General features: G+C 40.5%; 1 protein-coding gene across 8 annotated transcripts; it reads left to right on the forward strand.

The window, feature by feature from the left end:
- The first annotated feature begins 802 nt into the window (after positions 1-802).
- Positions 803-22,152, forward strand: frmpd2 (FERM and PDZ domain containing 2). Of its 8 annotated transcripts, none has more exons than XR_010094586.1 (28): positions 803-946; positions 4,376-4,500; positions 5,120-5,283; positions 5,556-5,621; positions 5,720-5,899; positions 6,014-6,089; positions 7,455-7,542; positions 7,829-7,985; positions 9,203-9,274; positions 9,573-9,747; positions 9,836-9,971; positions 10,065-10,203; positions 10,494-10,646; positions 10,771-10,956; positions 11,448-11,607; positions 11,741-11,933; positions 12,711-12,799; positions 13,008-13,088; positions 13,283-13,390; positions 13,671-13,787; positions 16,984-17,192; positions 17,357-17,455; positions 18,088-18,181; positions 19,621-19,706; positions 20,383-20,578; positions 21,035-21,272; positions 21,799-21,865; positions 21,946-21,961. XR_010094586.1 is itself a non-coding variant. In XM_063481549.1 (28 exons), the coding sequence occupies exons 1-28, from the start codon at positions 936-938 to the stop codon at positions 21,981-21,983; spliced, it is 3,480 nt and encodes a 1,159-aa protein (XP_063337619.1). In that variant the 5' UTR covers positions 803-935; the 3' UTR covers positions 21,984-22,152. The 8 variants fall into 8 exon arrangements, 7 of the variants coding, with proteins under 7 accessions (XP_063337619.1, XP_063337615.1, XP_063337620.1 ...); XM_063481549.1 differs by having other exon boundaries at positions 21,035-21,249; positions 21,946-22,152; XM_063481545.1 differs by lacking the exon at positions 21,946-21,961 and adding an exon at positions 22,004-22,152 and having other exon boundaries at positions 21,035-21,249.
- Positions 22,153-27,841: the final 5,689 nt, after the last annotated feature.

The following is a 27,841-nucleotide window of genomic DNA, read 5'->3' on the forward strand; positions in this document are numbered from 1 at the left end:
CAGCCCCGCATTTTCTAATATATAATTATACACAGCTTCACACATCAATTGCCTTCTTTTATTTAGCTGTTTATCCATTTTCTTTTTATTATAGTAAGTTTATTAAATCTATTTTTCCTCTAAATGATATCATTTTTTGGACTGAATAGAGCCTCACACATCACATCTACTGTTTTCATTCCTTGTCCTGTCAGTACCTTGTCTCCACACATCCTGTTGTCTATATAGAAAAAATGCCTACTCTGGCAGAGAATGGGGGACATGCAGATGTCTCTACGAAGTGCTCTTTCATATGTTAGGGTAATAAAAGAAGTAATTAAGCAGACAAAAAAACATATAAAACTGCCTCCCCAAAATGACACAGTTTTCTCAAGGAATATTTAACTTTTGAGCCTGTCTAATTACAAGACTTTATAGTACTGAGGTATCTGAGGTTGTAACCTACATCATTTACAACTTAGTTGTTATTTTGCATGTTTTTAAATGCAAAGCTCACTACCGATGATGCATTGTCAGCATACTTTAAACAAAAGAACCTGGGCCCAATGAAACATAATGCTTGCCTGTCCACAGATGCATAAATCCAAGTTTCAGAAAATCACTTTTAGAGAAGTCACATGAAGCTGTCAGTAGCTGCATGAAGACACTGTGGTTATTCCTGCTTTAACTTAATGTGTCAGTAGTAGTTGAAGCATCAGATTAACACAGTGCTGCCTACAATGGATTGGTGCTTTGCTGCCCCATCTGTTGTTAGCTTGCCCTGCAAATCCAATTATGTTCTTAGTTTCCCCGGTCTAAAAATAGTAGAAAATAAGGGAAAACGCAGAGGGCCACGTCATTAGATTCGAGCACGGGGGAAATTTATGCTATGGGTTCTTTTTCTTGTGATGAGGAGATGACTGGGGTGTGACAAGCTGCCAGACGGGAGCGCCGGGATGAGGGAGAGGTGGGTGGAACGGCAGCAAGGGATGCATAAGAGGAGGAAGGATTAGGTTCAGAGAAAGGAACTTAAGAAGAATCTCTCCAGATACTGGATGAAATAAGGTAGGCTCCCTAATGCGTGGAATGCAGGTTTTATCGTTTATAGCCTGAGCAGCGCTCATCCGACAATCCGTTGGTGTAAAAGTGTGTGTTTGCATACAGTCACACAGTTTGTCACCAAAAGTCAGCATGGTTTGTACTTTATCCTTCGTGTCAGCTGCTATAGCTACTCACTTTCTATTCTAGAACAGTGCTGGTAAGTTTGCAGAACAGGGAGCGGCTGAGGAAGGCAGAAAACACCCATTTCAATCCCACACACAGTGAGTGAGATACAGCTTATTAATAAGAAAAAAAGGAGTATTTTACTGAGCCGCCTTCATTTTTATCTGTTTGTGTGTAAGTGACACAGAGCAACTGAAGTCATTCATCATGTGCTCTGTGTGAAGAGAAAGACTGTGACTTTTGTCATTTATGTCAGCAATGCAGTGACTTACTTTCTCTGCAGGAGTTTTTATTTGGAGCTGTGATTTTTAAATCAACTGATGTACTTTGCCGTTATTTGTGTCAACAAATGTGTCTGCATGCCAATAAAAACATCTTAAAAAAAGAGGGCTTTTCATTGAAGGCATTTTCAGTGTTGGGTAAAACTACTTTGAAAGTATAGGTTTGCAAACATGTTGGAAGAAGCTGAATAACAGAAGTGCTACATAATGGTAAATGGACTGAGTCTTATAAAGCGCTTTTCTACAATACTCTTCCGGAGCACCTAGAGCACTAACATCTAACATTCATACTCTGATTGATGCATCTGAAAGCAACTTGAGGTTAGTATCTTGCCCGAGAATATTTGGCATGCAAACCCACAACCCTCTGATTAGTAGATGATCTGCTCTACCTCCTCAGCTACAGCCACCCCAAAGGAGTAAGCTAGTTTGGTTAAGTAAATCTTTGAAGAAATAAACAGAAAAACCGACATTATTTAAAGAAATAAACATGTTAGTTCTACATAAATCTGAAAAAGTGCACCATTCACTGCAGAAAGCAAGAATTTCAGTTATGTCATGTATACACTTGATCCCCAATCACGCCTATACGTGATCACTAAGCAACACCCACCCTTGACTTCCAAAAGGTCAAGTGTGAGGCAGTTGCTGCCTGACAAATACTTTACCTGGGCATGGCTTTGCAGTGGTCAGCAGGGAGAGAACAGCATGCTAAAAAAAAGTGCTTAATTTGCAGTAAAGAAGCAATGTACAATAAAAGTCCTGCATCATTTATTTCCTTTTACAGCCCAAACTTATTTGTGTGTAATTTGAAACAAGAATCGTGTCTGCAAAGGGCCTTAAGAGCTGCCTAGATGATCGTTTGAAACTTGGCGTTGCCTGATCTCGAGAATAGGGATGGAAAATGACAGTGACAATGAACAATAAGCAGTGTTCAGCTCTGAATTTTTTTGACATGACTTGCAGGAAAAATGAAAGGCGTTTTCGCTGCGTTCCATTAAGCTTCTTCAGTTCTCCAGTTGTTACTGGTATTGTGCACGGTGGATGACTGGGATACCGCCCTGGCTTTAATAGACATGTTGTAAGAAAGGGCCACACTAATTGTTTCCACGCAGATGCCTGACCCTAGGTCATCTTGAATTAAATCAAAGCACACGTAACCTGATTAACAGAGCTTGGGTTACTTGGCAATCGATCATGTTGCCAGGCTCGGCACAGTAAGCTTGTCTGCTTTCTGTCAGTGTTTTAATGCTGTTCGTGTGTCAGGAAGGTCATGGAATAAACTGTATGCCAAACTTTAGTTCTGTCCAGCCAAAGAACCTGCCACCAGCACAACCTAAAAATAAACTGAATGAATAAATATAGTAAATTAAAGACACCAGCGTGAAAACAATATATAAAGCCTCGACAACTTTCCATGCCTCCGCTTTTATTCCTTCATTATACAGCAGTGGCAACAAACCAGGAAACCTTATAAGTTATTAATGTTACTAAGAGTTGTGTAAATGTCTTAGGTTGTTAATCTGGTTACATTACAGCTTGTTATTTTCCCTGTACTATAATGAAATAGTAACTTAGTTTTCTCCCTCGTCTTGTTATTTGCTACAAAGTTTGTTGACAGGTTTGTTGTTGCTGATGATGATAAGTTTTTTGTAAAAAAAAAATTGTGTATAATCAATTTTGTGCTTTCCCTTAAATTCTGTCATATATATATGGTGTACTGTTACAATAGCCAAAGTTTCAAATAATGACGTCACAGAATGTACAAGTAATCCCTGTAAGCCATAAGCTCAGGCTTCAGACAGCACTAAAGGTTCAAGTTCAGACAGTTTTTTTCTGCTCTTGAGTCTGTGTGATGTCAGTGAGAGATGCTGAGAGCCCCACCCTCCTGACAGGCAGCCAATCAGAAGAAGATTGCCTTTTAGGACGGGCGGTCTTAAAGTGAGAGGAGATAAAAAGACTGAGGGGCTACAGTAATACCCAGCATGCATTTTTTTCAACAGTGAGTCATGCAGGGCTGTTCTGATCGAGTCCAAGAACAAAAGCTTTGCCTTTTTTCTGGCTGTTAACGGAAAGAAAAACTTTCTAGCTCTGAGTGGGACACACTTCTAGTAATGCCAATTTTTTCCTTTAAGAAATCCCACTTACTCAAAATGTATTTTATATGATTTTATAACATTTAGGAACTTTAAAGCCAATGTTAAAGTAAATATAAGCAGGTAAAAATCAAGGATTATTGCATTTTAATGTGTTCAGTTGTGACCCATCCTGCATATCTTCCTGAACTGTATTAAGTATGTATTGTTTAAAATACATATATTAAATTTATAGGATTGGAAAATGATAAAAGTGATGAGCAATAAGCCGTGTTTCATGTTGCCGCTCAGTACACCGGATGTTTTCACTTACTGGAAGCTTCTCAAGGTAATTTAGCACTTCAGAAATCCTTTAACCTAAGCACATAAGTGCTTTAAATGTGCTCATCACCACGCTTAGCTTAGGAGACTCTTAGTTAGCGCTGATAAAGAAACTGATTCAAAAATACACTTACAACATCTAACGTTTTCTGTTTCCTTATCTTTCATTTAATCTTCAGATGTGCATATCAGTATGATTTGTTAAGAAAATACGCTAAGCGCTTGTCACAAGAGCTTTCATTTAAATTTAATTCTATTGACACAAAAAAGGAAAAATCAACTTTCAGAAAGCTTCTATGGCATTTGATTGAGTATTTCATCTAAAATGAGTCTATTTCACAAAATGTAGTGTAGATGAACATCTGAGCTTTTACGTTGTAACATAAGGAAACAAAGAGCCTTATTCTCTTCTAATAAAATAAAAATTTGGTAATGGGGTGCTTTGGGTTTGTCTCTTTTGCTTGTGTATCCCAGAAGTATGGGTACGTTTGTGACCCTGGCAGAGGTTTTGGAGGCCCGGGGCTCACCGCTGGATGAGGATGAGGTCTGGTGTCTGCTTCTTGCCACCACTGATGCCTTACTCGAAATTTCCAAAAAAGGTAACCTTCCTTCATCACCTTCCCAGTTTCGCAATTGTTTAAGGACAGGGCTTGATTTAAAACATAGACTGTACAATAAAGCCATTGGATATAGCCACTGTACTCATTAGTGTATGAGGTCCCATTTTGAAACCTTTCACCTTTGCCATGGTGTTTTCGATGTGAAAAGGTCGATGTAGATGATTACAAAGAAACCGGGGGACAACTCATAGTCATAGACTAACTATTTGTCAGTTAGGAGGTAAGGCAGCTGTGCAGTGCATCCTACTTTTTCTTTCTTTTGTTGCTAAGGGAGCTCATAATGTACAAAATGAAAATCATGTTGTGATTATTAGGACCTGAAACTAGCAACCAAGACTGTAAATGCTTCCATACATGAAAGTTTATTGATGTTTTAAACTGAGGGCCCTTCCCCATGAACCCAAAGAAGTCACCTTCTCGTTGACCCCCTTTTCAGATCTGAAAGTTACATTTAGTATCTCTGATATTCTTTCTCTAGTCCAAAAGTAATGTTCAATAGCAAACACACTGTGGCTGAAAGCATGCTCTTATTCAAAGAAATCTCTTTTCATCAAATCTCTCGAGCTGGAGACAAGCTTGTGGTGTGCTCTCTGTTTAGGTTCAGGCAACATGTGCAGCGTGCTGAGCCCAGGCTCAGTGCTGCTCTCAGCCAACGGGAGTCTGGCCTTCAAAAGCTGTGCTCGAAATGAAGACGTGGCCTCCTTCACAGCCCCTGAAGTCCAGCAGGGTCACACCGCCTCCTCGAGGACTGCAGTCGAAAAGGTGTGTTGTTGTTGCTTTGAGGTCTTTTATATTGCAGTGGGTGCTTGTTCCGAAAAACAGATGTTCCACAAGCACAGCTGTGGCCAATTTGCTAAATATGCAGCTGACTAAATTTGGAAAATCTTGCACGGACCAAAAGAAATACCATAATTGGAAATCATGCATGATACCTCGTAGGATTAAAAAAAATTTATCTCTAAATTGTAGATAACAATGAAATCTCAGGTTAACTTATTTAGTAGTCACATATTTGGTGTGTATCTACTCCTCAGATGGTTGTATACTCACTGGGGATGACTCTTTATTGGTGTGTTGACTATCACCTACCTCACAACCAGGTACTCCTCCTCTTATATCGTCCCGTAATCTCATTCTTCTTTATTCTTAGCACTTGCGTGCCATTCATTTTGCTTTTCTTCTGTATTTTTCTCCCCAGCCAGTCCAAATAAGTGCTGAGCTGGAAGGTTTGCTACTGAGCATGTGCGAGGACATGATGTTGAGAAGGACGGACCTGCTAACGGTGCTGGAAACCTGTGAGCTACACCACAAGGCTTCAATGCTTCCTCCTGCAGAGCGTCTCATTAGGCAGCTGGTGGAGGATGTTTACAGAAACTCGGTGAGTAGTGGTTAAGTGGTTAGGTTGAAGCTCAGCTGGTTAGCTGAGATCATGTCTGGTTTTGATTTTTCTGATAACTCTGTTTCCTTGAGTTTGACAATGATTTCTTTACAGGCTGATCACGTCTCTATGGCTGATAATGGATCCCAGCTAACAGACCGCAGTCAAGTGGTCCGGGACAGATTACACAGTAAGAAAGTGCTTCTAACTGTCAAATGTAATGTTTCTGAAAAGTCTTATTGGCTTAAAGCATTAGAAAAACAATAGCACTTTCATGTCTGTATATTAAATGTAAAGCTGCTGCAATCAGCAGGTATAGTTCATTAGTGCTCATTAGTGAAAGTGTAGATCTAGTTGAGGTCCACCTAATAGGGGGAAAGCAGGTCTTTCATCAGTTAGCACTTTGTCTGAAGAGGAAAAAAAGAGTTTAATGTTGATTGTCAAAGGTCTGGTCAAAGTACACTACCTAACAATGCTTTACAATAGCATGAGAATGATGTCAGTCCTAACTATAGTGCTGATTGGTGCTGAACCACTACTTCTCTAGTGGCACTGATAGGACAGGTACTCTTCAGATGAGTCATGTTTTAAGGTCTGTCCCACTTTTCTCTAACATTTTCCATGGTACACTAAGAGTTTTGTCATTTCTCACTGATTTGTGTCATTCTACGTTCTTTCAGCTTGCTAGCTGTCAAGTGCCAGTGTCCCAATTTTGACTCCTGACTGTGTGCACTGCTCTGCTTGCTGAGTTAACTTATGCTAAATATTAAAGTAAACAAAAGAGAGAATGTTATACTAGTAGAAGTTATGTTGTTCCTTCAGGGCCCCCTGAAGGAAATCCCCTTTCCTACTGTCCTAGAGACACATAACTGTGTTAAGTAACTCCCAAGCAACAGTATAAATTTACTTGAGTCATTTGTGTTATTTCAGCAGAATACTGTGGCTGGTTAACTCAATGGCTTTTCAGTAAATCAGTTTAACATTTTAGAGTAAGTAAGGTTTATTTATATAGTGCTTTTTAAGAGCAGAATTCACAAAGTGCTTTACAGTACAGAAGTAAGTATACACCAAATTAAAATAGTATAAAGAGATAAAAATAAATAAGAGCAAGCCTGCACAGGTGGGTCATAAGTTTCTTGAGTAAAACACAGTCTAACCTTTACATAACCTCCATCCATGCATCCATTCTCTTCTGCTGGTCCTTGTGAGGATCGCGGGTGCAGTTTTTCACTGAAACAACACAAATGACTCAACTGACGAAAAACTAATTTGTTCAGTAAATCTAACTACATTATTCTTTAAAACCAACAAAAGTTGAGATTTTTTTAAAGTATAGATAAAGTATAGATTTTGATATAAAATGTGTTTATTAATGAGCCACAGAAGTCTCATCATCCGTGGACAGAGCTTGTCCCTGCTTCCAGGCTAAGCTAATATGCTAAGCTAACTACATGTTAGACATGAGTGGTATCAGTCTTTACCCTGCAAGAAAGCTAAGAAGCATATTTTAAAAATAATATTTAGCTTTTATGTGACATACATGTTTATTTTTCAGGGAGCTCTTTTAGTAACTCAACATGGTCGCTGAAGAAGAAGATGTCCGGAACATTCTCGGGGGTATCTTATTCAGCTAATGCCACAGGGTATGAAATGTGTTTTACACATCTTATAACAGCTTTCTGCCACATTTTAAATCCTATTTTGTTTGCGTCACGGGTGGGCATGTTCAGTTAAATGTATTTGCTTAAATAAGGTGTGGTAAAATAACTAAAAAAGACATAGAAACCATACAGAGTAGTCAAATCCCAAAGGAGTGTTTAACAAAGCTAGTTCCATCAAAATGTTACTCCTGTGTGCACAAGCTATCATCTCATGAGTGACGGATCTCACCTGCCATCAGACTGAGAATGGAAATCTAATTTTCCCCAGGATTCCCTTGGGAGGCCGGCAAATAGAGAGGTACGGCAGCTGGCAGCAGCTGAACCGCAGCCCCGGTAGTCCTTATATGGATGGTAATCGAAATGCCAACTCAAGATCCCTCACACAGTTTGACTCCTCAATGAGTCTGAATGATAAGAAAGTAAAGGTGAGTGCATTTGTGACATTATATAATAATATAGTATAGTGTTTCCCCAAATAATTGTGATAATGTATGTAATTTGTGAATCATCTATATATTTAGTTATTACTACAACACATTGAGAAATATGGTCTTTTAAAATGGATTTCAGACTTAAACAGGTTTTGATTGTTAGATTGATCAGAATCAGAAACATAACTGACCTTAAAGAAGCACCCAAGATAAACAAGGTCCTTTCGAAGCTGACAGTGAAGAGTTCACCAGTCTGTGAAAGACAAAGTAGGCAAAATTTTCAACAATGAGAACATTTTTCAGTTTTAGCTATAATGTTTGTTTCTTTTGTTCACTGATTACAAAGACTCAAGAAAACAGTCTTCAAAAGTAAAAAAAATTAAAATAATATGGGATATTCTGTTAGCATAGGTTAGAGAAGGAACAAGGGTTACTGGGATAAGGATTTAGAGCAACATATGCCGCCATCCAGACTTTTTTCCCTTAACGAATTGAGTAGGACACCACTTCCTGTGTGTACCACAATCACACAGTAAAATTGTCAGTTGCATAACCCTCCAGTGGCGTATCTACAAGGTACCATAGTTCCCCCATGTCCCAGCTACTTTAATAAAGTTTAAATTTAATACATTTGTATTTATACTTGTATTTTGTATTTGTCATGCCACTTTCTGCTTTTACGTTTTCATTACAAATGTCATGCTTTGTACCCTTTACCTTAAAGGGTACTTATTATTTTGCAGCTGAATTACATTATTATAGATAAACTACAAAGCCAAATATAAATAATAAGAATGATGAACACGTAGAACATTAAAGAGATATACAAGCAACAATGGGTTAATACTTATGTATATAGTGTTATATATGTTTCTGAAAAGTGCCATTCTATGTAATGAGTATTCTTACTTAAGGTGCTTTAAATATATCTTGATTATGCAGCTTGTGCACTATTGAGCTACTTAATGATTATAACTTTTAGTTAAATAAAAGGTTTAAATACTTCTAAACACACTTTGTAAACCAAAGACCCAACACAAAATTATGTATGCAGGCTTCTGAAGTGTCACTTTTCACATCAGAAATCTGTAAAGTGGCAGAGAGGTGTAGCCTGAAAATGTGAAATATTGGATTTAAATTGTTTTGAAATCACTAGACCAACAAATTTGGCGGACACTATATTTTCCTCTCCATTTTACTGTGTGTTGCAGGACATGGGTCCTGAGTTTATTAGAGTGCTGGATGAGCCGCTGGTTGTCTTGGAACTTCCTGGATCCATTGTGGTGAGTACAGTCCTGATATTTTAGGAGATTTACTTTCAAGGACACACAATACTAGAATACTGCTAAATGTGTTTACTCAAGTACAGTTTTGATGTGCTTTCCTCAGTTGCATTGGTCTCTGGTTGAATGCAATATTAATCAGTTTAGTTTCAAACTATCCATTATAGAATTCTGAAGAGTAATATTTTGCATAATCTATTTTGTTCATCTACAACCAAAATTGACCCGTCAGTCCTGTTAGATTAATTAGACAGATAAAAATCTAAAATTCTCAAACTTCTATTGCTCTTTTTTGCAGTCAAAGAAAGGGAAATCTCCTACCACTCAAAGAGAGCTGAGTGTTGTAATGCCGAATGGCCAGAGCATCCTTGTCAGGTGCGAGGTGAAATCCAGAGGAGGAGACGTCTTTGACATGATTGTGGCTCACTTCAACCTTGTGGAGCATTTCTACTTCGGCCTTGCTTACATTGATGGTAAACGTTTTTGTGTGGTGCGGGTATGCTGTAACTGATACGTTATCAAGTCACTAAAGTTTTTTTCTTTTCTCTCTTCTCTGGTCAGATAATGAGTTTTTCTTTGTGGACAATGATACCAAGATTTCTAAAGTTGCTCCAGATAGCTGGAAAAAAGTGCCTACAGCCACCTTTGTCCTTTTCTTCAGGGTCAAATTCTTCATCAACGACATTTCTCTTCTTTTGTATGTTTTTTGCCCCTGTTCGATTATTGCCAAAAGCCCTAGTTACAACATTTGAGGGAGAAACTTTTGAGTGTGTGTGATCTTCTCCATCAGGCACAAACAGACCCGTCACCAGTATTACCTCCAGCTTAGGAGAGATCTTTTGGAGGACAGGCTGTCCTGTCATGAGGAGACTGCTCTGTACCTAGGAGGTCTGGCCCTGCAGACGGAGTATGGAGACTCCATGCCTGAGGTTCTGTACCTGAAGCTAAACTATAGTTAGAATATAGTTATATGCCGTCACTATAGTTAGTTAGTAACTCATATATAGATTGGATCAAGCTGGAATCCAGGTAGAGTGCTTCTATAGGTCCTGCTTATCCATCATACCCTTAGTTTGGGGTTGAATATTTTGATTATTATTGTTTAGCTTCTGATCCTGATGTTTAGCTTCTGATCCTGATGATGTCATTATCCTTTAATTCTGTTCAGAAATTATTTGAATAGCATTAACATAAGTCTATTATCTGGTGTTCTTTGCAGGTATATGGTAGGGGCTACTACCGCCCTGATCAGTATGTCTCCAAGAGTGTGTTGGAGAAATGTGCCTTGCCTTACATTCAGGGGGAGCTGTTGCGACTTCACACCAACAATGCTCAAATGCTCACCGACGAATCAGAACTTGAATTTCTCAAGGTATCAAACCTGTCTTTATTGTGACAATATTTAAATAACGATGCAGTGTCTTTAACTATATCTTCATAGCTGTGACCACTGTTAGTCTTACAGAAATGGTGATTACCGCTTTGTGTTTTCTTAGGTGTGTCAACAATTGCCTGAGTACGGCGTTTCGTTCCACCATGTGACACGGGAGAAAAAGCCTTCAGACGGAGAGATTATTCTTGGGGTTTGTGCCAAAGGTGTTATTGTCTATGAGGTAAAAGATGGCAGCAGATCCACTGTTCAGACTTTCTACTGGAGGGACACAGCAACCATCTCGTCTTATGTGAGTGAAGTAATGGTTTCGCCATTGGTTGGTAGTGACCATAAACTCTGTGTAAAGGATGGAGCTGTTGTTTGCTATGCTATTTTTTAGTCTCAATAAGTTCTGGCTATCACCGTATTAGGTCTTTGAAACCATACTCTTTCATGGTAGCTGCTTGTCCATCACAAAGTTGGCCGGGCCTTAAGCTCACCCTGTTGAGTTATCCTTCTGGATAATAATGGAATTCAAAAAGTACTTTCATAATACTTCAAACTAGTTATTAAGACTGTAAACCTAGCGGGAAAATATATACTGAGAGCCTGGATCAAAGGAGCTTAGGGCCATTTGCCCATAGACTTCCACACAACCAGACATCTCTTTGCAGCCAGAGTAGTTGCCTACTGCTGGTTAGGAATGAGACTTGGAAGCTTCCTCCATGTTTTATACAGTCTATGGGAGTGACACATGGTTTCCTTTCATGGTCTAGAAAATGTTCCTTCATTTTTCCGCAGAAGCATAAATTTGTAGTAGAGTGCCGGGGCAGCAAGAAGAAGCACACATTCATCACGGAGAGGTCGAAGATAGCCAAATACCTTTGTAACCTTTGTTCAGCACAGCACAAGTTTAACAATGAGATGAACTCCCGTCAGCTAAGCCACAGCCTGGTGTCAGGTTAGTTATTTCAGTGTTACTCTGTCTCAGTGAAGAAATACACCAATCTCAGAAGAAACTAACAAAAACACAACCATAAAGTTTACTCTGCTGTCCAAATACTAAAGATGACTTCTGCCTCTTTGTTCTCCAGAGGACAACATTGTGCAGTACGCAGCAGTGTGCCGTGCTCAGAGCAGCCAGCTTAAGTCTTTCTCATGTTCTGAGACCCCTCAGGATGACAGCGGTCTGACCACGCCTCAGAATGAGTCCATGACCAAGCTGTATGATGATGTCACAGCCAAGATCGAGGCCCGCATAAAACAGCAGCGCCTCAACGAGCAAAGGTACTCTGTTTTCCAGCGGTTTTTACAAGCATAACGCTGTTTCCCGCACTGAACATTCAATTTACAGATGAACCAAATCATTATGACCACTTAAGGAACACTGATCGTGTTGTAGCATCTGTGCATGTCGAGGTGACGGATATATATTAGATGATAAGTGAACAGTTGGTTCTTGTAGGAAATGTGTTGGATGCAGCAGAAATGGGCAGGTGTTAAGAGCTGAGTAACTTTGACAAGAACCAACTGGTTGCTGCCAGCCACCTGGGTTGGATCATCTCTGAAACAGCAAGGCTTGTGGTGAGTACTTACAGGCAGCGATACCTAGGGCAGGGACCAACCTCCAACTGGAGAGAGCATGTTGGGGGATGTGCTGGAAGAATACTGATACAAGTCACGCCTTACAGGACTTAAAGGATCTGCTGCTGTCGTGTTGATGCCTAATGCTTCAGGACTGCTTCAGAAATCCATGCTTTGGTTTGTGAGAGCTGTGCTGGTAGTGCAACGTGAATACTAACTAGTGGTGGTCGTAATGTTTTGGGTCATCAGCTTTTTATCTCATAACTGTAGCAACGACAGAGGAGCAATTGGCTTTTATGGCCCATACTTTCGTGAGAATGTCAGTGATTCTCCTGCAGTTATGTAATCCTTATCTAGATTATTATTTTAATAAAAGTGTACTAGACAGGTGAATAGAAGAGGAAAGATATTAAAGCTTTCACGAAGTTACCACGGGTAATTTTTTTGTGCTTTGTGTTTCTTATTTAATGCTTGCTCTAGCAGTCAGCGCAGCAGCAGTGTTATGCTCTCACCATCGTGCTCTCAGAGGAGTGGATCTGAAGCCCCTTGTGGTTCGCCAGCAGCCCAAGGTACACTATATAACCAAACAAACTTTCAGCCACTTTAACCGACACATGACAGGTGGTTTACACCAAGTACTCTTATGATAGAGCAGCATCTTAAAAATGTTTAATTCTGGTTGGCTGCCTTGTGATTCAGTGCTCCATCATCAAGTCATTGAAACACAGCTGCTTTTCCCACAAGTTAACTCTACTGTTAAACTACATCTTTTTGTAGAAACTCCAACTAAACTGGGGACACCATCTGAGAGAGAAGTTATATGTGTTTCCTTAAAGAAAGACCCAAAGCTTGGCCTAGGTAAGCTAAACTCACTTTGTATATATAAAATGCTGTTTTCAGAACCAGCTGGACATAACTAATACATGTTAGATACAATCACTGTGCCATTTCTGCTACATATTAGTACTATTCTGTATAAATATGTGTGATGGTTCCTCTGGAATATGTTCAACCCAACAAAATCTCTGTTCATCTGGTTTATGTTTTTACAGGTATAGTAATAGTTGGCGAGGACACAGTAGGGCGTTATGATTTGGGCATCTTTGTAGCCTCTATTGTGCCTGGTGGACCTGCTGATAAAGATGGACGCATCAGAGCTGGTATGGACTCATGTGGATATTTTACTTTAAGTTAAGGAACACCACATAAAACACTTAGAAAGAAGAAAAACGGATTCCAATATATTATGCTGACTGTTTCAACCAGCATAACCTTTTATTCTAAGAAAAATGATGCAGAGAATATGTAGCATGTAAGAAGAAAGGAGGACAAAGATGGCACTTGAGGTGTCTATGGGGTGTTTGAGGTCACATGTAGTCTGTACATGTACTGTCACTGGACACTAGCACCATTTAATTTCACCATGACCTTTGCCTACAGGTGGCCGTCTGATCTCTCTGAACCACATCAGCCTGGAAGGTGTTACCTTCAGCGAGGCAGCAGAGGTCATGCAAAACAGCCCAGAGGAGGTGCAGCTTATTATCTCACAGCCGAAAGGTGCTTTGTGTGCATGTGTGTATGGATGTATGTGTGTGTGTGGTTACTGTATGTGTGTAATAATACTTGAGTACTTGTGACCTTTGACCACTTTTATGTGTAATATTGAGGATTCAGCTGCTTTCTATATTTTTTCTACCTTTTAGCCTGCTAGCGTGCACCTTCCAGCCTCCCTTGTCACTATAAAAAGCTTAAAACCGCAGTGTCCATTTTGACTTAAGGCTGAGAGTGTTAATATGTGTTAGCATTTCATTCTTTCCCCTTTGCCTTACATTTAAAGTCCTAAAAAAACAGGAAACATAAAACAGGATTACGTAAAGGGCTTGTATACTTTAAGATTTTAAGACTCAGATCAATGTAAATGAATAATTTTATTACATGTTCTTATTTAAAACCAGCAATATTTTTTCAAGCAAATTCTGTTTAATTTCGTTTAAAAAATAAGTATTTATAATAATGGGAAACTGCCCACTCTTGCTCTGTCCAAGAGTTTCAAGCAGACTTGATGACAGATTGCAAGACTAGCAAGTACCCAACAGACTTCTTTTGTTACTAGTCAGGTTTCAGTTCATGTGCTAGCTTGTATAGACCTAGCTATCAAAAAGAGACTACAGAAGCACTTAATACAGGGGGCTCCGATTACCATTGGGGCCACTGTTGCCTTCACTCCCGACTTCTTCTCGAGCTCTTCTCTCAGCCTTGGTATTTCTCCAGCTTCTCGTGTTCCTTCTTCCTGATTTTGCTATCGCTCAGTATAGCTACATTTACCACTACAGCCATCTTCCTCTGCTTGTCCACCACTAGCATGGCCGGTTGGTTAGCCATCACCAGTTTGTCTGTCTGTACCCGGAAGTCTCACAGGATCTTAGCTTGGTCATTCTTGACTACCCATTTTGACCTCAGGACTTCCAGGTCATACTTGGCACACGTTATGTGTACTATGCCAGTCACTTGGTATGGCGTTCCATGTATGCCCTGCCTGCTAGCATCTTGCACTCTGCTGTTATGTGCTGGATTGTCTTTGGGGCATGTGGGGCATTACACAGCCCACACCTGGGGTCTTGCCTGGTGTGGTAGACCCCAGCCTCTATGGATCTTGTGCTGAGATTTTGTTCCTGTGCTGTAGGGCTGTGCGATATGACCAAAATCTCATATCCCGATATAAGACATCTATTGTCCCGATAACAATATAAATCACAAAAATTTAACATTTTCTGTAAATTCTGTGAATCTCGGGCAGCTCGACTTGCGTGAAGTGTTTACAGCTGGGCGTCGTGTACCTGGAGTCGAGTGTTTTAACCGATGCATGAAACGATACATTTTTAGACATAAGTTGTAACGGCCGCCGTTTTCTTTGTGAGTATTTATTACACGGCATGCTGCGGGGAAACGCCTGTTCTAACGTTTGAGTCTAAGGTTTCTTTTTTAGCACCTGACGGCTCTTTTTGGCTTCTCATCCGTAAACACTCTGCATACTCTCACGTGATTCAGTTTATTTTGAAAAGTCTCAACAGGATCTTGAGCTTTATTGTGAAAGTTTTATGTGGAAACTAAACCAGCGGACACGCGATGGTTTTACCGTCGTTGTTGCTAACGACAACGCATAAAAACAGGCACTTGTCCATCCGTAGTGTGGTTATATTAAATATAAGAGAAAGAGAGAACTTTAAGAAATTAATATACTGTAGCCACTACAGTGACCATCAAAACGATGAAAAAATATTGCCGTAAACAGTTTATTTTGCGACACAACGAAACAAACGATAGCGTAAAATGAAACGATAGACGTTTTTATATCGTCAGCCGATATATATCGTTATATCGAACAGCCCTACTGTGCTGCCATTATTAGTGCTGCCATTTAGTTTCTGATGAAGGCTCTCAGGTTCCTGTTGATCTTGTAAAGTTCTAGGCATTCCAGCATCCATGTGTGGGGTATTGACTCATAGGCTTTCTTGTAGTCAATCCAGGCGGTGGTCTTACAGTCTTGAGCAACTGCTCGGTCTACCAGTAGCTGATGTTTTGCCCCTGCCAATTCCTTTCTGTGTCCCGCTCATTTATTGAACCATGTGCCTGTTCATCGTAGCTGCTAAGATACCTGACAGGAGCTTCTATGTGGTAATGAGGCCGGTTATTGGCTGCTAGTTGGATGGGTCCGTTGTCTTCTGGAGGTCCTTGGAGATCAAGACTGTCCGGCCTCAAGTTAGCCATTCCGAGTGTCTCTCATCTACAAGCAGCTGGTTCATTTGTGCTGCCAGATGCTCATGGAGTGCAGTCAGCCTTTATCAGCCAGTAGGCGTGAATTATATCAGGGCCTAGTGCTGTAATTCTTCACACTGGGACCCTTTCTTGGATATATGCCACTGTGATGGTCACTGGACCCTGTTCAGGAAGGTTGACATGGTCTGCTCTTTGGTCCAATAGCCACTGAGCATTGTTGTTATGGGTTGCGTCCTTCTCCCATATGCTCTTCCAGTATTACTCCATCTCCAGTCTTGGTGGGGCTGTTTTCATATTGTTCTCCTGCCACTGAGAGTATACCTTGGATGGTATGGTGGATTACAGCTGGTTTATTCTCCTGTCTTCCATCTCCCTGGTATATCTCGTCAAGCAGTTAGCCAAGGCTGTGAGTCTTTGCTTGGTAGTTTCCAAGACCTCAGCTATGGGCAGCTTGCTGTACTTCTTAGGCACCCCTTTTTTCTTCTTTGCACCTTTCTGCAAGTCCAACAATTGGCTAACCTCCCTCCGTGCTACCTTGATTGTGGCCTCTAGTCTGTTTCTCCATGGAGGGTACTGCTCCTTGTGGCTGTTCATCTTGTACCAAAGCATCTCTGTGATCACTGCTATCAACGGATTAGTCTCGGTGATGATTACAGTAGGGATCTTGGTAATTGTCTACAGTGGGTCCAGGTTTCCAGCTTCGCCAAGATCCGAACTTTCATGTTAGCTGCTCTCGCACTCAGCGCTCCTTCAATCATACATGGGACTTGGTACCCAATGTATATATATTTTTAGAAAGGTAAAAACTAGCAACTAGCTAGCTTAGATAAAAAAAACCCTACTTTTTTTAAACCCTACTTTTTTCACTTAAAGTAGGGTTTAAAAAGTTTTTGCACTACCACCATCTTTGCTGTTGCAAAATTATCCTGTACATTTGCATTTACGATTCTTTGAATACTGTTTCTCTTTCTTACAGTGTCTCTGCCATTATCCACAGTTCCCATCAGTCCCAGCAGTAATAATTGTCGTTCTCCTGGGTTGAGAAAATATATATCCCAGACAACACTAATGACAGATGGACGATCGAGAGATGATAGCCTCGATGAGATTGTGTCAGTCATGATGACGCCAAAGACCAGCAAGAAACTACACTTCCCCCCTGAAGTTCGAGTTCTCAGTACACAGGTAACATCCAAGCAGTTTAGGGATTTAAACTGTGATAATTCTGCACAGTTCACTGCTAAATATCTGTTTAGCAACCTTCTTTAAGCATACTTCAGGTGATAAGACAGACAGAAGGTAAGGACAAAGCTTGAACTTTGTGTTGTTAATGTCTGTGTTATGTTCAGGATAGCTGTTCTCTGTCATCATCTATGAACTGCGTGAAGCCGGAAGAGATCAGCATGGAGCTCAGGAAGATATCAGGAAATCTGGGCATTAGCATATCTGTAAGTTTGTGACATGAATGAATATAGAATGAACAGGTTGGGCAGGAAATTGCCCATTTTTAAGATGTCGACTACAAAATGAGATTTTGAAAATAGCTTTTTTGGTATTAGCGTCCAATAGCCTGTATGCATCTAACTAATGTGTTAAGAAGGCAATAATTCGATTAAAAACATTAGGCTTAACAGTCATGGAGGACAATTAGTACAGCAGCTCATCTCCAGCAGTAGACTGCAGCCAATCTGATTAACATCTATGGTCTGACAGGATTAGAGAGAGTTACCTTTCTTGACCTGATCTGCACTGGAAAAGTAAGCAATACCACACTGTAAAGTACTTTGTTGTGAAAGCTCCTTTAATAAGTGTTCTTCAATAAAAACACGCAGAATGGATGATTTAGGAAAATAACTAGGATACAACCAGTTGACAGTCAGCTGTGTTGAGTTCTCCATTGCAAAGAGACTGACCCAGATTGACTGGAGTATGCTGAGAATCTGTCACAGAGGTTGCTCTCCTATTTTATTCAAAATAAACCTTTTTAAGCAACTTTATTATCAGTATATCACAGTATAATTATCAATATATCTATGTTGTCATCAAGTTAAACTAAGGTCTTCTGTTAATGATGGTTTAGGGTGGCATCAACACTAACCTTCCTAATGGAGGAATCTACATCAAGAGCCTTGTTCCAGGAGGGGCTGCTGAGAGAGATGGACGTTTGCATATAGGTATTACACTCTTTTGCTCTTTGGCTCTCGGAGGAGGCGGACGCATCTTTCCCCTCTCCCTCCCTTATCTTCCCTGCTGCTGCTTCTATGTGTTTGTCTAGTCTCGTCTAACTCTAACCCTCAAAGAGTTTCCCAGTCTTGTTCTCTAAAACCTAAAGAATTATGGATTTGATCAACTGGTCCCGTAATGGAATTGACACCCTGCTAGGCTTGGGAGAGCCCGATTGTCCTGCGGAGACGTTTGCTGCCGGATACTCGATGGTCGGTTGCGTCGTGTGTCTGGCGACACTCTCAATGGAGGACAATGAACGACATCTACCAATTTGGAACCACGATAACAGAGTTCGGGCTGATTGGAGCTGGCTTGGACCTGGCTTATCGAAGAACAAGAAGCAGCTACAGCTGTTCAAAATCCCATGAGGCTGGCCGACATGATAGACGATTGGCAGGACTGTGAGTACTCAGACTGTGTTTTGAATGCAATATGGATAAGATCTTGGAGAAGCTCATGGCTCTGCAATATGGATAACATCTTGGAGAAGAACAACGGGAATTGAGAGAATTGGTGACCAGTGATGGACATTAGACCAACTGTAAAAATTGGATGCAGTTGTTCGCACTAAACCCAAACATTCACCATCTTCACTCATGCGGCCCCCCTGGCGCCAGCTGAAGGCCTGCCAAGGTTGAAGCTGACTGGAACAACAAATTCTTCCCATGATAACAGGATTGTTGTCAGAACTCTTTGTACCTCCTTCAAGGCCACCTGGAGACTGTTGACTGACGCTTAACCGGGCGTGGTGACACTTTCTCTCAGCTGAACACGGGATACACACACACACATGCACACGCACGAAACATGTACACTGATACTGATACGCCCTCACTATCACCCTCCCTCCCCCGAATCCAACGCCTCCTGCTTACCTCCCATCCGATGTGGACACCGGATCAGCTGGAGGCGCAATCGAAGATTGCAGCGCTCCCAGATCAGCTGTACACACTGGAATACTCTCCCATGTTGCTTGTCTGTGTTTTATTGTGTTATGGTGTGTTGATATCTGTGCATTCCTGGACTATCCTTTTGTGTTACACATTTCGATGTTTTTTTTCCCCCTTGCTACCTAGCCTGACCTGTCTCCCCAATGTGATGTTTGTGTATTGTATGTACGGTCGGCAAGGTCTGTCATCTCGGTTGTGAGCAGCTGCAACTGACAAATAAAGGCTATCTCATCTCTCATCTCTTACACTCTGTGTTAAATCAAGCAATGCTAAAACCTAATGGTTTAATCAAATAAATTACAAAAAAACAAAACAACCCAAAAGCAAATAACACGGAGGCACAAAGGAGTCAAAACTACAATATCACACATTTGTAACTGTAAAAAGAATAAGTGTCATAGTAAGAGTTAACTGTTTCTTAACTCTTTCATTTTCAGGTGACAGACTGTTGGAGATTGACGGCACTAACTTCCAGGGCTTCACCTACCAGCAGGCTGTGGAGTGCTTGAGTAAAACTGGGGAGGTAAATTAATGAAATGCGACTACAAGGGACCAAGGATTACCAGTGTCTGCATTTGATGGTGACTTATGATTTAGCCATACTAATGATGTGGATTTGTGGATGTCAATGTGAGAAACAACTACTGCATGATGAACTATCCAAAATTATAGAATCAGATTTGTGTGCTCAGACTTAAAAAAAAAACTCCTGAAAATCATTTGCCTTCGTATTAGATACAGTTTGTATCTTTATTGGATCTCAAGCGATCTAAAGTAAGGTCTAAAATAATCTCTCACTAAAGTGCCGGTACTGCACTCTGTCTATGCTGCTGTCCATGGTGCCAACTATAATACCCTGACAGTATAAAGATGGATTTAGTTCACTTCCATGATTCTGGATTTGAGATCTACGTCCTGTGGTCATTGTGTCTCCAAAGACACTTAAAGATGAGATATGAGCGAGCACAGCGTCCAGACTGAGCCACATTAGTAGAAATCCAACATGAATTCCATTTCAGTCCAGCTGCAAATGGATTTACCCTGTCAGTTTTCGGTCTCATCTCTTTGCTTCATATCAAACTGAATTCTGTTCCACCGTGGCCATCCATTTACATTTTTCCTTTTGTTACTCTCATATCTCCTTTTTTTTTTTTTTTTTAAACCAAATCCCAATCTTGTCCTGTCTTCTTCTATCATAGGTAGTGTCCTTGGTTGTGGAGAGGGAGTTGGTCAACCTACCCAGGGTCTCTCTTATTGCTGACACCAGCAGCACTGTATCCAATCTGAGCCTGAGTTCATCTACCAGCCAGCTAAGACTCAACAGCTCCTCACCTGTGAGCACTACTTTAAACACGATATCTGATCGGCCCAACGAGTACAGCTTTGTTACTGATGGTACGACACCTCAGCTCAGGTTTAGAAATTAATACATTAATACAAAATTAATACAAAATGCTTAATGGCAAGCACATCAATGAGATGTTTCATGTAGTTAGTCAGGAGGGATTTTGGACCACTATCTTTACAAAAACTGTTACACAAAATGGTGTAGTGGGGAAAACAGGAGACATCACTCTGACATGACTGAAGAGCAAACAATACAGATTCAGACTGGCCTATCACATAATCCTTCCAGAGAGGAAAAAAAGGAAAAAGGAATAGGTGAATAAGTGAACTTTTAGGAGTTGGTGTAACATATTCGTAAGCATTTAAGCAACGTGAATTAGCAGAGACGTTATTGAATGAAGGTATTTACTACACACTCTTCTATCTTCCTTCTTCTTCTCCTTTGCCCTTCCAATGCTTCACCTTATCATTATCCCATTACCGCCCCTATCCTCGACCTCAAAGACAACACCAAGGAAGTGACTCTGATCAAGAATGAGAATGGGCTGGGCTTCAGCTTCTTGATGTGTGAGCTGGACCCGCCCACCCGAGATTTTGGGAGCCTCGTCCGAATAAAGCAGCTTTTCCCGGGTCAGCCTGCTCAGCAGAGCGGCAGAATCCAGGAGGGAGATGTCCTGCTGGCCATCAATGGCCAGTCGCTCAAGGAGCTGTCCTATCCAGTATGTGGAGATGCTAAATTAAAGTAGGCAGTGCAAATGCAAATTCATCCTCGGGGCTGTAGTTTTTGTGGTAGATGTTCATTGAGATTTACTTGAGAATCTTTTTGAGTAACTGGGTCATGATTACTGGAAAGAGACATCACTGCTGAGTTTTTCAAATGTACTTTTTTGGTGCTTTGAGCAGCACAAGGCAAGTACAATGTAGTTCTGTTATATTCAAGAGCAGGCTGACATTTTTACAGCTTATATCTACAAAAGTGGACAGCTCACACCAAAACAATCTGTAGGATAAACAGCACTGCAGGCAAGAGGGAAGATTTGTTAATTTGGTGTGAACCGTCCATTTAAGTTTAATCATCTGTGTTTGCTAGTTTTGTTAGTGGGCTTTGATTTTCTTCCATTCAAATCAGATATAGTCTTACGATACGATGGATTTTATATAGCTATATGAATGCTACTGAACTTGGTTTCTATGCAGTATATACGATGATTAAAATCTCAAAAATATCTGCATGCATTTTCGTTTGTTATCAACTATTCATCCTGCAGAAGGTGCTAAAGCTTTTCAAAGCCTCTCCACCTGAAGTCCAGCTGACCCTCTGTCGTCCTCCACCAGGTAAATACGCACTCTGACACACACGCACATGCACGTTTCTACATGCACCGACTTCACCCACTTGTCTGCCTATTTACCAGGGATTCTTCCTACAATTGATCAGTTCGCTGGCTCATGATTGACCTCATTGTTACACAGCGCTGGCATCGTCTGAAGCAACCGTGTGCTTTAGAACAAAGCAGGGAGTGGCGACGGAGACTGAAGGGAGAACGGCCGATAAAGCTGTTTTGATCAGCTGACAGGAACATTAAGCTGATCTCATAAATGGACTCCAACACTGTAGAAAGGTCAGGAATGTTCCACAGCGTCAGCTGATGTGACTTGACAGCAACACTGTGATAAAAAGCCTGTGGGAGTTTTGTCATATGTGATTACACTGTCACTTTTTATCACTGTCAGAAAGACACTGGAAAATCTGTTTAATGGTGTTTGATAGTCCACAGGGATAAACACTGCTCTTACATAACTAACCCTAATGCAAAACATTGTAATTTGGCATAATGTTGCTAACACTAACATCTTACATAACATGCCATGACATGAAGGAATGTAACTTTTATTAGATTAAGAGGCTGTGCTTCTAACTAATAATGAAAGTTTATCTTTGTTTTTCAAAGAAATAAAGACGGGATAGAAGAGCAGAGAGGCTGGACACACAGTACGGCTATTTCTGGACAGAATATCTGATGTATAGGTGAGTGTCTGGATAATGAGAAATAATAATGTTATTGATGTAGATTGTTACACCCAGACTGTGCACATAATTTCTGTAAAATTCTTTTAAAATGGAATGATTAAAAAGCATACATCTTTAATGTCATTAAAAAGAAACAAACAAGAATCAGAGTACAAGTTTGAATTTATTTAGGATTTTTCCTCATCGACAGAGGATTAAAAGTGTGCAAACACGCTCAAATGTATAAATATACCCACTGAAGTATTTTAATAAGCAGCGGTGGAGGTTCTATAATGTCTCATATAATTTCACTCAGCAAGATCTATTAACTTCTTGTTATTGGTAGTTTCTCTTTGCCAGCATTTATTGGATTAACCAATACTCAGAACAATGGGAAACTCCAGGCATCCCAGTGAATAAAAGGAAGAACTGTAGCTTTGCACAGGTTGGGACGGTCTCTCTCAACCATTTTTAAACAAGTTCAGATTCTAAGATCATCGGTTCAAACAACTGTACACAACCACACATTATTCGGATTTATTTCCACTTTGTCTGGAAGAAGATCCAAATCCCTAGATGACAGAAAATTAAGAGAAACTTAACATCTGCCATGAACTGGAAAATGCTGGAACACCAGTGTCAATGTTCACAGTGAAGCAAGTTTTACATTTCTTGCCAAGCAAGAAAGAATCCCCTGCACCTTCAAGCTTAACTGAAATTTGCAGCTACCCAGATAAATGGGGAAAATTTTTTATCGTCAGATGAGACAAAGATTAAGTTATTTGGTCAAAATGACAACAGGTATGTTTAAGGAATATAGAATGAGGTCTTCAAACATAAGAACAGTGCGCCAGCTGTCAAGCATGGTGGTTCGATCATCATGTTCCATGGCTGTTTTGGTGCAATGGTACTGGCACATAAAAAAGTGGATGGGATAATGAAGGTGGGGGACTACTTCCACATTCTTCAATCTCTCCCTCCTCCAATCAACAGCTGGATGGTTGAAAACTGCACACAATTGGGTTTTCCACCAGGACAATGATCCCAAACACACATCAGTTTTGGAATGGATAAGGCAGACTAACATTGACCTTTAAAATGCCCCACACTCAACCCTATTAAAAGTTTTAGACTATGCTTAAAAGCTTGGTTGGTGCCAGAAAACCAACCAATTTAAATAAGAAGATCGACCAAAACCCTCCAGAACTGTACCAGAAGCTTGCTGCTGGCTATCACGCGTCATCATAATTCTCCTGCCTATAACCCACTGTGAGATCTATCAACTCCCACTGATCCTAAAGTGTTTGTTCATATCTTATCCACAAGGTGGAAGCATTGTGCTACATGTAACAACACTGTCTTTGCCTTGCACCAGAGATCACTAGTACCGAGTCTTGTGTTATGACTTAGTTCATAATGGTTATGGTTTGTTTTATTTTTCTCCACAGCAAACATTTTGGTGACATCAAAACAAGAAGATGACTGGAGCAAACCTCTTGAAGTAACAGGATATTTTCATTCAGAGGGACGTAACCGTCATCAGGCATTTCTGTGATCCACTAACTGCTTCTTTTTTTAATTTGAGTGAAATTTTGAGAAATGCAAACCTTCATTTTTTCACAAAAACAAAAGCCATTAAACTGAGTATGACCTGAATACGGATGATCTGCTCCCAAACACCCATTTAGTATATGAACAAACTGGGCAGCACACACAAACACACACACTTCCCTGAGTGAAGAGCCAGCAAAGGCCCCTCATAAATAAGGGTTCCTGTATTTTCAGTGAAACCCAGTAGTGCATCTGGATCCCATCAGAGCTTGTGTTCTCTTTGCAAATGATCCCAAATGTTTCTAATTATGCCAGTGGAATCGGCACGAGGATGTATGAGCATGCATGCGTATGTTTCTGCGTGCGTATAATCACCCTAGCAGACGTGTACACCCATACACTGGCCTCTGTTTATTCATGAACTGAATAACGGAGATGGACAGCGTGGTGTTGACCTCTGCAGCCTCTGCTAAGGTCACTGCTCGTGGTGATGACGGATCAGTGAAAGACGGGCTGGAGATGGATTTGTGCGGCCTTTCAGATGTTTTCTAACCCTTGTCTTGTGGTGTACTAATAATAAAAAAAATCCTCCACATACGTTTTCCATACATTTGGATTTTGTGCATGACTACACAGAAGGGGACATTTCTTTAAGTCGCACTTTGTTGGATTTGAAAAACAAAAGGTAACAACCATTAATGAGTGACTTTCCCCGTTTTAGGAGTAAAAGCATTACCAGAGTTGCTGTTTCTGGAAGCAGGTGTTCCAAGTTAATAAAGTAACCCCCTTTTGTTAGATTTTCTTCAGTAATAGTTTCTTAGAATGCCCATAATAAAAAGCGACAGCTGAATGACCAAGTGACAACCTCCAAAGGTGGAAAACAAAAACAAAGCCAACATCTTAAACCAATTTTGGTCATATAGGTAATATCCACATTCATGTGACATCGTATGAATGGTCAATTTTTCATACAAGACAAATGTGTAAATGGTATTAAAGCTTGTTGTGATAACTATGATTGCTATAATCACTGTAATAATCAGAAGACCCCCTGTAAGCAAGCACTTGGTGAGAGTGGGAAGGAAAAACTATTTTAACAGGAAGAACCCACTGCCAGGACCAGGCTCAGGAGGGGCAGCCATCTGCCGTGACTGCTTGGGGGTGAATTAAACGATCAATTCAGTTTGTAATTGGAGTACATTTTGGTTTTGGCTGCTTAGCTCTTTTTTTCCTGCTGGTAAAGGTTAGCATCCCATTTAACAGCAGGTTAAGGATGCTGCTTTGCTAACCAAACTAGCTAGTCAGCTGACAAACCCCCCAGGCTGATGGAAAGAACCAAAACGCTAAACTGGAGACTTTGAAACAAAAGTCCAAAAACAACAGTGACATTTCTGACACACTACCGGTGGTTTAATTCAAAATGACAATGCAAAACCAATAGTAGTGACTTCCATCTTTTATATACAGTTTTATGCTGCAGACCTGATCATATCATGAATTTTACTTAGCACGAACTATAGCATTAAAAAATTATTTTACTTTTGAATAAAGATGGGTTAAATAACTAACTAAATAATATTCCTTAAAAAATCATTTATATTTTTACATCTTATGGTTTCTGCACACTTCTCTGTGGCAAGGTTCAGCAGCTAAGGACATTATTAGCCACTGAAGGCAGTAGAACATTTAGTAGATATTTCCCCAAACCTGGTGGGGAGTAAAACAGAGCATGAATAATGGACCTAAACTGTGTGTGTTTGTGTTCATGTTTGTGTATGGCCAGAAACTTGGCAATAAATGAATGACACCACGCATGCTTGCTAAGAGTCAGTTTTATAATGTGGCACTTGAGGCTCCAAAAAGTATTATTGCTTTAAGGTTAAGCTCTGCTTCCTGGAAAACAAAGCTGGTCCACACTTTAACCTTCAAAGAGTGCACACTTTCACTCTCATCAGTTAGTGTCTCTCGTGGAGAGACTAACACATCTTTGAGTTCTATAGCCCTGAAAATAACCTGATAAAAACTCCACCAAGACAAATAGGCACCGTAACGCAGGCCGGCATGCCTCAAAGACCTCTCTTGTCTATTAAAGGACATTGTGCGGGGTTCACATTTTCCACTGTAGGTACCGTGACACACAGCCTCATCCAGAGGCAGCAATGGATGCCGAGTGATTGCATGAGTTTGGCTGCTTGCCTGCGTCTTTGATGTCACCTCTCGCTCAGCTATTTCCCCAATTAAATTGATTGTGCTAATGTGTAAAGTGGGCCGCCGCGATTAAAGGTAAGCTGTGTTGTTTTTGAGAAGGGTTTCAAATCCATCACCATGGCTGCGGTGCCAAGCATCCAGCGACACAAACTCTGTGCTTGGAAAAAGCCCTCCAGCCCTGCTTGAAATATAAAAGGGAAATCATCAAATTTGACTTATTACTGGCGAGTGGAAAAGGAAATCCTAATTATAATTATATCCTGACCAAAATGGGACAATATTTAAAAATGAAAACATCGGTAATTGCACATCCTAATGGAGGTGTTTGCCAAAGAAATCCACATTTCTGGGGGAGTCAAAATGGCAGAGAAGACTGAAACGGTAATGGAGGGGATGTCAGTAAAAAGGAAGCAGTCAAAAGAGAAGAAAAAAAACAGTTCAATATGTCAAATAGATGAATAGAGGGTGAAGGACTAAGTGGGTGCGTATTCATATGTGCACACACAGATACATTTTGAGGGAAAGCGTAAGAATCAAAGGAAATGGGAGAATTACTCGGCTAGTTCGTAATGTGTCAACACCGGTCGGTGTGGGAGGTCGCCCCGAACCTGTCTGGAACTCAAGGGAGAAATTCAGCTGCTCTTTCAACGGAAATCCTCATCATACATCTCTTTAAGAAAGCAAAACAGCCTAACGAGAGGACCGACGAGACCCAAGCTGGAGCCAGAGCTGCGGTTGTCGCAGTCCATGAGGCGGAAAGGATCATGAAAGATTTATTCATTTTGATGACAGGAATCCAATAGCTCATGTCTCAAAGCTAAGAAGAAAGAGATACTGTATTTAAACATTATCAAATGGCAGTTAGAAGGTTGGTTTGTCACTTGTTTATGTCCCCCTACCACAAAAATGACCGTTTATACATCTGCTGGACGATGATAAGCTCTCTGATTGGTGTCAAAGGGTTCAGCAATTACTTCATTAGATGCGATTTACAGCTCTCATGTTCTCTTAGTTCCACCCAGTGGGAGTTGTCCACACACTGACGGGATCCACCTATCCTGGGAAAGGTAATGTGTCTCGTGCATGTGTTCCTTCTCAGCAACACCAATTTCACACTTGGTTACACCCATTTACATCTGGGAGCTACACACTACATCAACAGCACGCCCAATTAAAAGTATTGTGGCTAAAGAGGACGTCCAGCTCGCAAGACATTTGACAAGTACATAGCTCACCCTAAGGCCATTCTCTGAAAGCATTTAAAACTCATCATTTGCAAATTTGATATTGCACACATTTGCTGATTATCATGTATTTCTCTTGGTGCTAATGTTTGGTGCTAGCTAGCTAGCAGTCTGAGAAGTTACAAAGAAAGTTAGCAAGTTTTTCAAATTTTAAAAGCAAAGTAAGTAAAGGTGAAAAACAAGAGGTACATCTTTAGAAGTTGTGGTGAATGAGCATTGCTAACTGCCAAGTTCAGTTGTTTCATTCTAATTCACTTACCATGTGCCACACTGCAGAGCTGCCAAATTTTCTTCATT

This window comes from Pelmatolapia mariae, linkage group LG8 (genome assembly GCF_036321145.2).
Source record: "Pelmatolapia mariae isolate MD_Pm_ZW linkage group LG8, Pm_UMD_F_2, whole genome shotgun sequence".
In the NCBI taxonomy this organism is placed as follows: domain Eukaryota; kingdom Metazoa; phylum Chordata; class Actinopteri; order Cichliformes; family Cichlidae; genus Pelmatolapia; species Pelmatolapia mariae.